Below are 11,213 nucleotides of genomic sequence, written 5' to 3' on the forward strand. Positions count from 1 at the left end.
CTACAAAGTCACAAGTTCGATCATCACCGTCCCCAACTTTAAAGTGAAATTAAAATAAAAAGCACAAAAGTTAAACTAAAAATTGGGTCTGTGCAATATCCACGCTTCTAGCCCAAAGGGCTCTTGCGTGGGTTGAGATATATAAAACTATTAATGTAACCTCACCCAATAACTTAAGTTTTTTGGGTTGAATTGGTTCTTTACATGTATTAAAGTCTCGTGTCTCAGGTTTGATCCTCGCCGTCCCCCACTTTCTTTCAAGTGAAATTTCTTTGTTCGCACAGGTGGTGGGCTTATGCATTGTCCATCCTTCAAGCCCAGTGGGCTCTCGTACGAGGAGACGTGTTGAGATATATAAAACTATTAATGTAACTTCATTTAATAACTTAATCTTTTGGGTTGAATTGATTCTTTATACAAATTAAAGACACTCAACCAAAAACAAGTGTGTGGCCAAAAGAAATACTAGCATCAAATATTTGCCATAAGCATTGTAGCTAAGACCGCAGAACCATGTTTTGAAAAGTAAACAAGTGACAATAGAGAAATTGCCAATTAATGGATGACTTTTCACGTACCTAATAACATGTGACTCTTTTCTCCCATGTGACTTTGTTGGAGGATTTTCCTTCTTAATTAGAGGTATGCTACATAAGGTTCAAGGTGGATATGGCTCTAGATATGCACATGACTCAAGATAACTTTGATCAAAAGTTTGTTCCCTAATCAACTAAGCTTTGAAAAATTGTGTCAAAGCTCATCTATAAATGGAGAATGAACAGAAGCTTTGTTGGATTTAGCATGCATTTGATAGAGTTCATTTTAAAAGAGAGAAATAGAATTTACCACATAAGAGTGAGAGAAATGCTCTAAGTGGGAGATAAAATTGTTGTAATTTATCCGGTGAAGTTTTTGTGTGCTAATTCAGAATATAATGATATTTTCTTTCTTTCATGTTTTACTTTTTCTCATGTTACCTATCAATTTTACATCAAATTGAACCCATTTATCAAACAATTTTAAAACAATCATGTTTCTAACTACCCTTTTTGTTAGGGGTGTTCGCGGTCTGGATTTGATCGGTTTTGGAAGCAAAACTCATCTGATCCAATCCCTTCGGTTTGATAATATAATCATCCATTCGGTTTATATTTTTTTTCAAATCCGATCCGATCCAATCCAATTTTTTTCGGTTTGGATTGGTTTGGTTTTCGATTTTTTGAATATCCTAAAATTAGTCTCATGATTATTGTGCAAATAACATCTTTTGTATATATTGGCTTTGTAAAAAAAAATTTGAAATACAAAAATATTAGTAAACAATACTATAGTTGATGAGACGTGACTAAGTTTTTTTTTTGGGTTTAGTTGATGAGTTAATGGGTCTTGAGTTTAGAAATTTTTGGGCTATGATTGGAGAAAGGACAAGTAGGTAGAGGATAATTAATATATTGGATCGGTTTTCATCAACACATCCGAAAACCGATCCAATCCAATTAAAATTTGCGGTTTTCTTTCGGTTTTCGATTTTTCGGTTTTCGGTTTATTCGGTTATCGGTTTTTCGGTTCGGTTTTCGCGGTTTGAATCGGTTGATGAACACCCCTACTTTTTGTTTGATTGGGGGTCAGGAAGTATCTGTGTCGGCCTGGGCTTCGAGCTATTGGGCTTTTGGAGAAAAAGCCTAACTAAGCCTTTTTAATTTTTCCCGTTTTTCATTGATTGGCCAAACCCCATACCTTTAAAATATATTAAAGATATTTACAAAAAAAAAAAATATATATATACTAAAGATGTTCAGATTTTAAAATCTTCATGTTCTTTTTTTGTTGAATGTGTTTCTATAAAAACCAGTGAATTAGCTTAAGTTATTACTCATAATGATCTTCTATTGTTATTTTCTAATTGTAAGTAGGATCTTTCCTATTTCTAGTAAAGAAAGTGAGAAAAGAAAATTTATACCAAAAAAAAAAAAAGTGAGAAAAGAAAAGGAACAGGAACACGTGCAGAGTAAATAATACAGACCTGAAAGACCAAATTAATCAGTAGACATGCATAACAGCATAAGCGAATTACTATCTTTTTGTTATATATATATAGCAACTGAACAACGCACATGAGGGCCATAAATTCATCGTACATATATATAAAGGTGAATTGCTTAAAAATATCTTATTTAATATAATCAATATTTTCATAATTTTTTTCATCAAAATTTGATATTTGATTAAAAATATAAATAGGGAATAAATAAATAAATGGAAAATTGACTGGGAATTGATTAAGTAAATTTAAATATTGCCTAAGAAGATTTTATTTATAATTAATAAAAGTTAATCGGAGAGTAAATTGAGAGTATTAAACATAAAAAGAAAAGAAGACAAGTAATTTTTTTTTTTTTTGTGTGTGGTATATAGACACGTAGCTTTTAACAAACAATTATGTATTTAATGGAAAAAGGGTATGGAATTCATTATATATGGATAGATAAGTTTGACTTGTAACTTAGGATATTTTGAAAAAAGAAATAAAAAAAACTGGTTATTGAGAAATACCAATAGAAGAATAATAAAAGTAACAAAATGTTATGGAAAACTAATATTTCATGGGGACCAAGCAAAGAGAGTAGGAAAAATGAATTATGAGTGGAGAATCAAGTATAATTTGTTTGCAATATTCCTTATCATCTATATCATCCATGAAATTTTGATAATTATTTTTTTTTTAAAAAAGAAAAAAAGAAAACAGAAAGAAAAGAAGAAGAAGAAGAAGATTGTGAATAGTATATAAGGCTTGGTCAACCCAAAATCCAACTAAGGACACAGTGCCACGGAAACAGGAGAAGGAGAGAGGAATGAAGTCAATATGAATGGCAAAGCATGAATCTCGCGTTGACGCCCGCGAGTGCCAGGCTGACGGCTCTTGTTATAACCCTTATATATCAACCATAACTAACCCTCTTACTCTCCATCTTCATAGCTAACTACTCTCTCTTTCTTTCTTTCTTATTTCACCATGTGCACTCTTCTTCTTAATTACCAACCCCAACAATATCATACTTATTCTCCAACTTACCACATTTCCCACTTCATAGTCTAATCATCATTATTTCTTCTTTCTGGGGTGCTTTTGTTTCTTGTGCAAGGGGCTATATATATATATATTTATATTTATATACACACACACACACACACCATGTTGCAGGATGTTTTTGATCAGCCACTGCCATCCAAGGCCGAACACCAGCAACTTCCCATTGTAATTATCATCACCTCATCATCAAGCTTCTCTTATGTTATATAATATAATGCATTGCATGCATCTGTTCTAGCGCTACCTTTTTGTGTCATGAAATGATGTCATGGAATTTAATTTATGAAACTTTTTTTAAGTTTGTTTATAAAGTTGGTTGTTTTAATTTTTGTCCTGCCTGCACTTGTTCTTTTTTCATGCATGAATGATTGGTTTGTTTGTTTGTTTGTTTATGTTTCTTCCATGTTTGGTTTTCGAATCAAATTCTGAATATTATTCCTTCCTATTATTAGTGCTATTTTCTTTTGCCAGAGCTGAAGGAAAGCTTGTATTATTAGCTATTCTAGAAATCCGGAAGACATTCTCAATTTGCGTGTTCTTTTCTCTCAATTTATATAGTTGGGAGAGCATAATGCTTATTGGCTGGTAATAAGAACGAATCAGAGGTTCCGGAATAGTTAGGCTTTGTCCTTTTTTTTTTTAATATATATTATCCTATCCTATCCAATCCAATGCCACCAAAATGTCATTTTCTGAGGGGCAACACTGTAAAACTGCATAGAAATCTCATTCTGCATAATTTTCTGCGTGATAGCCATTTAAACATAGCTTTCGATCATTGTGGAATATATATATTTTTGTGCTTGTCTAAATTTTGCTAATTTTGATATTCTTATTCAGTTAGAGAGCAAGAAGGGACTTAAGGACAACTGTTCACATGTATAGCATTATGGGTTCCTTTAAATGCTTTTAAATTCCCATTGAATAATAATTTCCATACATTGAACAAGCATAACGTAGCATGGCATGAGGTTCCTTCTTTGTTTTCACAAGTGTCTTGTCTTTCGTACAAACTTGGGTACCTTGGCTCCTACATGTCACATTATCACATGAAGGGCATAGATGCACATCTTTTTCTGCAATCAATATCCTAAAAAAAGCCAACCCTTTTGGAGAATTTCTTATCTGTGTTTGACCAAATATGAAAACACAACTGGACGACGTAATCAACCGGATTTGTATGTAGGATGTCCCATTATGAAGTTTTACACATTGATTTATTTCGTTTTTCTTTCAAGACAAAGGATTTGTATTGATGAACATAACTGATATTTCACTTAAAAATGCTCATTATTTGATAAAGACATGCAATAAACCAAAGCCTAGACTCATAATAAGAGAATATTATCTTTTGAAAGCTCAAACTCTGGGATGCCTATGTGATCAGATCAGACTCATTTCTATCAGCAAAAAGAGGAATTGGGTTCAGGCCCATAATGGATAAAATAAAAAAAAAAAAAAATGTGTAGAATCAGTCTTCTACTTGTTTTATATATGTCTATCAAGAAATTATTCTCAATGTGTGTTTAGTAGTTTTTGGTAGTGATGTTGTTCACATTGCTTTTTGTATCACTGGCTGCAGGATGAAATTTCAAGCCCTCTTAGTGCTCGAATTTTCGAGCTTTGTAACCCTGAATTTTTCCCAGAGGCTTTGCAGAATTCTGAGGTTACTTCAAGCTCAAATTGTTGCTATGAAGAGAACTCCTCATATGCCACAAATATGCCATTAGCTTTAGATGTAGAAAACAAGCAGTCTAATAGCAATACAGTCACCACTCCAAGTAGCACCACCACCACCAACAACAACACAACCAACAGTAGTAATCTGTCTATTATCTTTGACTCCCCAGATGAAATTGACAATGACATCTCTGCCTCTATAGACTTCTCACTATCACCGGCTTTCAATGTTCCACCATTTCTCCCAGTCACAAACCAGCAAGAACAGTTTGATTTCTCTTCAATGCAACCTCAGGTAGCAGCATGTTCAGTTGTGGAGGGCTTCTCTCAGTATCCCATTGACTCTGTAGCACCTCTTATGGGAGCTCCATTACCATCTGTTTTTGAAGAGGATTGCATATCTTCTGTTCCTTCTTATATGCCTCTGAACCCTTCATCTCCCTCTTGCACTTACCTCAATCCTGGCATGGCAGCATACATGCCTCCTGGGCCCCTTACTACTGCCTTATCAGCTGATAGTTCTAGTTTATTTGGAGGGAGCATTCTTCTTGGTTCTGAACTTCAGACACAAGAACTGGAATACCAGGGAGAAAATAGTAGATTATATTGTACAGATTCAATTCAGCGGGTGTTTAACCCTCCAGACCTTCAGGTATGCACGAATTTCAAACTACTTAGGTAAGTTCTCCTTAATTGCTTTCTCTTAACAGCACAGTCCAAATGAAAAATGTTCAATATACTCAGAAATTAAGAAAAAGAAGAAAAAGGAGAAGTTTTTTTTTTCTTTTTTTATGCTCCAAAGCTTGCTCTTTCAAGTTTCAATCCTGAAAGGTTGCACCAGTTAGTTTCTTAAAAATTAAGAGAGGCTTTATCAGAGATGAAAATTTTGCAAAAGATCATGGCCCACAAATTTCTAAGAAACTTATGTCCCATAGAATATATGCCCATATCCATCAAAACAGAAGCTAGCATATCAATCCCTGATAGTCTTACATTCTCACGTGTAAAAAGTAACATAAAATCTGGGCTAGTAGCAGGAAGGAATCATAACTTTCAACGAAATTTGATAACAAGCATAATCATCATTAGAAAAGACCCACTTCTTGGATGGTTCTTTTTGTACATCCATTTCCAGAACCTCTAGCTAAAGTCAATGATATATAGTTTGTAATAACATGTTTTTCCTTTCTATTGATCAAGAAATAACTGTTATTTTATTTGTAATTTATTTCCTAGGCACTTAGTACTGAGAGTCAGCAACTAGTAGCTGGGGCTGGAAGTTCTGCATCCTTGACACCAGAAATCTCAAACTTGGAGGACTCCACCTTCAAGGTTGGAAAACTTTCTGTTGAGCAAAGGAAAGAAAAGATTCACAGATACATGAAGAAAAGAAATGAAAGAAACTTCAGCAAGAAAATTAAGGTACTCTCAAGCCTGGTTCCCTCCCTCAAAAAAAGCCACATCATCAAACAAAATTGAAATCTTATATATCATGTCATATTATGAACAACTTGTTACTGCATAATTTCAAGTTACAACTAATGTTACACACCAAATATGCAGTATGCATGCCGCAAAACTCTGGCAGATAGCCGACCTCGGGTTAGAGGAAGGTTTGCAAAGAATGATGACTTTGGAGATACCCATAGACCTGCTGGTAGCAATCATGAAGAAGAAGATGATGAAGTAAGATTCTCAGGGCACATTCAATTATTAAAAACACAAGAGGACACTTTTTTATTCATTCAACTTGCTTAAGTCAAAAAATTCCCTATACCTTTAGACATATTTGTTGGCATAATATTTAATCATGCATCCCTAAATTCCCTTGGTATTGGTACTTACAGGTAGTTGTGAAAGATGAAGATGACATGGTTGATTCCTCAGATATATTTGCTCATATCAGTGGGGTGAACTCCTTCAAATGCAACTATTCCATCCAGTCATGGATTTGACTCAATAGTTTGGCTAGTATATATACCTACATTACATTTAGCTTTTGTAGATTTTTGCAAGGCCCTTTTCTCCACCCCAGATATCTCCTGTATATATGGGTTTGATGGACGAGGAAACTGAATAATTGGGGTCCTAATACTATACCAATAAGTGAATGAAGAACAAATAGAAATTAAATCACTGTATACATTTTTGCAGACACTATCTTTTTCATTACTCTTATACTACTACGAATCACAAGTTGTATTAACCCATCCAAAATTTCAGTTGCCTCCACTTGCTAGTGGAGCTCATTTATATAGTTTCTTTTATAATAGTTCTCCAACTAGTTCTTTTTTTTTTTTCCTTCTTTTTTTGAAGAGCCTAAGCCCAAGTTTTAAATATTTCTATGTCCTGTTTGACTGCAACTTATTAATTTAATAATCTGATAAGATTATGTAGAAGGAGAAAGGAGAAAGAAAAAACAAAATATAATGTAATAAATACAAATATATTGAGTAGCGTGGGGATATATTGGGTATCCAATATTGGTATCCTATCCTGTTGAATTCTAACCCAGTTCTCCCCATAGGATAAAAAATCATGTATTAGATAGGATAAAATGAGACAATAAGATAAGCTAATCATATCCTATTGATCCACCAAACAAGAGATAATGTACTCCAAATAGGCCTTTATAGTATCCCTTATAGTGTGTTTTTCTTAAAAAATATTCGATTAATCCCCGATTTGATTAATTAAATGTTTTTAAATGGAGAATTCGGTTTATAAGGATGTAAATCAGAATCATTGTTACACCATTCAATAACTTTTTTTTTATTCCATAATTTCATCCCACAAAGTTCCAATCATATAGATCATATTTATAAAATATTATATTAATATAAAATTATTTATTACTTTATTAGAATATATAAGTTTAACATAATATGTTCGTTTGAAATATATGAAAATAAAAACCGTTTTATTATTTTCTTATTATTGTTATTTTTTAGGTTTAGCACAAACAATTAAGATAACAGATAATTATAATTTGGTGATTGAATTGATAAAAATTACATTTTATATAAAATTATTAAATAATGTAAAAGAAAATAAGTCTTACACTAGTATAAACCTACTCATCTAATTTTAAATAAATACACAAATAATAAACTTTACATAACTGCTAACCCAGTTTAAACTGGCATGCCGCCGATTGACTAATTGAGCAACATATATACACCTCTCTTTTTTTAAGACATTTTTTTTGTATTGAAAATTGACGACTTTTAGAAATAAATAAGGGATACAAATATAGGTTCCAAAAATAAATATTAGAAAAAAAAAACAACTAGAGAAAAAGACTAAATTAAGAATATCTAATTTAATCATGAGAGGGGAAGTGATGTTCTTGACGAGAAAACGAAAGAAGATGTTGAGATATATAGTCTCACATTGATTATGTGGGCAACTAATGTGGCCTTTATAAGGCCTTGAACACTCTCACCCTTTGAGCTAGCTTCTGAGGTGGTGTCTCCCAAGATTCTTTACATGGTATCAGAGCTTGAACCCTCACCGCCTCCCACTTTAAAGAGGAATTAAAATAAAAAGCACAAGAAGATAGAAGGCGTGCAATTCCACGCTTCTAGCCCAAAGGGCTCTTGCGTTAGAAGGCGTGTTGAGATATATAGTCTCACATTGATTATGTGGGCAACTAACGTGGCCTTTATAAGACCTTGAGCATTCTCACTCTTTGAGTTAGCTTTTGGGATGGTGTCTCCCAAAGTTCTTTACAGAAGAAACAATTTGACCCAACAGGATTGCAAAAGCCTTTTTTTGATATGAAATTAGGAGGATCGTACATAGTTTCAAAATTTATACATGTAAGGAGGGTAGGCACCTTCAACTCCAAGGAAGTTTGATATGATCATGGTGTCAACTTATTCTGAAAAAAAAAAAAAATTTGTTGGCCACGAAATATTTTTTATAATATTTTTCTAAAATTCCACACACCCAAATACTAAATTATAATGATATTTTAGAGTTTTTAGTACACGGTATTTTTTATTTTGCCCTCCCTAAATCCTAGAAATGCTGAAGAAAAGAGGGTCTAAGGAGGAAAATTGTCCCTGCTTAGAATTGAATCCGACATGGCTCTAATAGATTATAGGATTCATCTAATTTCTGATGAACTATGTAGAAAAATAAAATAAAATTTTTAACTTATACCTCGAGGGAAAATCGTTTGACACTTAAATCTTTGGGTAAAAAACTATGTTAACATTCCTCCCAAATATTATCATTGGGAAGAATTTAAAGGACTCACCCCAAACAAGATTACTTCCTATTAAGAATACCTATGATTTATCCAAAAAATAAAATAAAAAAACTCTATTAACATTGCAACATCTCGAGTAATGATCCTGGAGAGAGTTTTTGGTGGGGCGAAAGTACAGTGATCCCTTCTCAAAATAGAAAAAAAGTAGGAATTGAGAATAAACAATCAAAAAGAAAAAGATAAGAATGGAAGATATTTTTTTATTTATGAAAATAGATCACTAAATAAATGGTGGGACGGGAGCATCATAAATTTTTTCATGATGCTGGCCTTTGGTTTTTTACTGGGCCTAATATAAGCTATTTAAGAGAGGGTTGATCATGATGCCCAAGCCTGCATAGATATGCGAAACATTCAGAAAACCTTTGTTTTGCGCTCCTGAAATTCACATAGTGAGACTTAGTTGGAAGTTGCGACAAAGCAATCACTATCATAATGAGCCTCTGATATATACATTAATTGCGTTTCAAACTTTATATAATCAATACGTAATTTATTTGAGATTTAATGCTGCTCAAAATATAGTACAATCACTAACAGTGTGTTTGATTGAGATTTTCATAACCAAATTCAAATGATAGGATCGTATTAGAAGGAAGAAGAACATGATAGGAAATATTTTACTAACTCATGACTAGTGATGTCTTTGGTTTGAAATTTGGCCCCTCCACATATCAATATTATATTTACTAGTCTTGGACAATTGCCAAACGGACAAAAAACATATACTTTTATATGAATTTAATAAAAGAAGCCAAGAAGTTAGGTATTTTTTTAAAAACAATGTTTCCAAATTTCAAAATGGTTGTTGGTAAGACGGTTCGGACTGAAATATACAATTTATTTGTCAATCATAATCTAAAAGCAACAATTGCGGACTTATAAAATAAAATACAAATAGAATGCTTCATATTATATTCCAACCACCCTATAAATAAATAAAATTGGCCACACAAGGCTGTGGTGTGGCCACACTTCTTAAGTATACAAACAATGCTTACCTAGATATTCAATGGTGTAGTGCTTTTAAGGTGCGCTCCCATATTAACTCATACATTATAATTAATTTTCACTTCTCCAATTTAAAATCAAATTAGTCCTTATTTTGATATAATTTGGTAAAATTCAAAAGTTCAATATTTTATAATAAAATAAATGGAAAAGAATTAAACCTTAATGTTTTTTCTGCAGTTACTGCTGCAGATAACTAATAAGTCCGATACGACGTTATTTTGGGCGAAAATCATGATGTTTTTGTAATTTTAATTTATTTCAGAAATATTATAGTCTTTATAATTATAATTTGTTAATCTTTCAATCTCAAAATGACGTTATTTTGAAAGTAAATGCAGATAATTTATCAGTATTAACTGCAGAAATATTTTGTGTAAAATTTAATCTACCTCTAAACATTCTTAAAAGTATATGTCCATATCAAGTAATATATGACCTAATTATTGAATCCAATAAAAAAAATAAGCCGATCCTTACAAGCACGCGGAGCCTTAATCTACTCCTAATCACATATATATTTTGTTTAATTTCGTTTTAAATTTAATTATATAATTATAAATAGTAGTAGTGGTAGAGTGACCAGATACACAACTAACTAGAGTTAGGGTACACATGGGTAAACTTTTCAAAGAAACAGCATCTGAGTCTACCTTTAAATTTCTGGCCCAAGAGATTACGAACCGTTTGTTCATGCTTTTCATAAGAAAAAAAGAATATTTTTTAGAAAATTTACGATAATCAGATTGGTTTGACGGAAAAAAAAAAGAACAAGAAAAAATATTTTTGGTACTTTTATTAAAAATTAAAATGATCTTCTAAATTTTTTTTAAAATAATTTTTTTAATTAAATCATAAAATTTGAAAAAAAAATATTTTGAATATTAAAATTGAATCATAAAAAACAAAAAAATTATTTTTTCTCAAAAATTTCCTACCTTTTTGAAAAAACACTCTACAAAATTTCTAAATAAGATGAAAAAGTAATTTTTAAATATAAATGAAGATAAACAAGCAAATTAAGTTATTATTACTTCAAAATCTTTTAATTTAAAGAAACTCAAAAAAAAAAAAAAATTTATTTAGAAGTTTTTCAAGAAATTTTCTCTCCATCTCTTTGGTCTATATCTTAAAAAGTGATGCGTTGTCAAAGAT

At 31.8% G+C, this 11,213-nt stretch overlaps 1 protein-coding gene across 1 annotated transcript; it reads left to right on the forward strand.

Moving 5' to 3' along the window:
* Positions 1 to 1,556: 1,556 nt before the first annotated feature.
* Positions 1,557 to 6,726, forward strand: LOC133301205 (putative zinc finger protein CONSTANS-LIKE 11; the record flags this gene model as incomplete). Its single annotated transcript, XM_061500826.1, has 5 exons — positions 1,557 to 1,565; positions 4,674 to 5,423; positions 6,008 to 6,193; positions 6,335 to 6,457; positions 6,619 to 6,726. Coding segments are annotated over 5 exons (1,176 nt in total), but the record flags the coding sequence as incomplete, so codon positions are not given.
* Positions 6,727 to 11,213: the final 4,487 nt, after the last annotated feature.

Source organism: Gastrolobium bilobum, unplaced genomic scaffold (genome assembly GCF_033153095.1).
Source record: "Gastrolobium bilobum isolate Gb01-03AN ecotype WA unplaced genomic scaffold, APGP_CSIRO_Gbil_v1 utg28129, whole genome shotgun sequence".
Lineage (NCBI taxonomy): Eukaryota > Viridiplantae > Streptophyta > Magnoliopsida > Fabales > Fabaceae > Gastrolobium > Gastrolobium bilobum.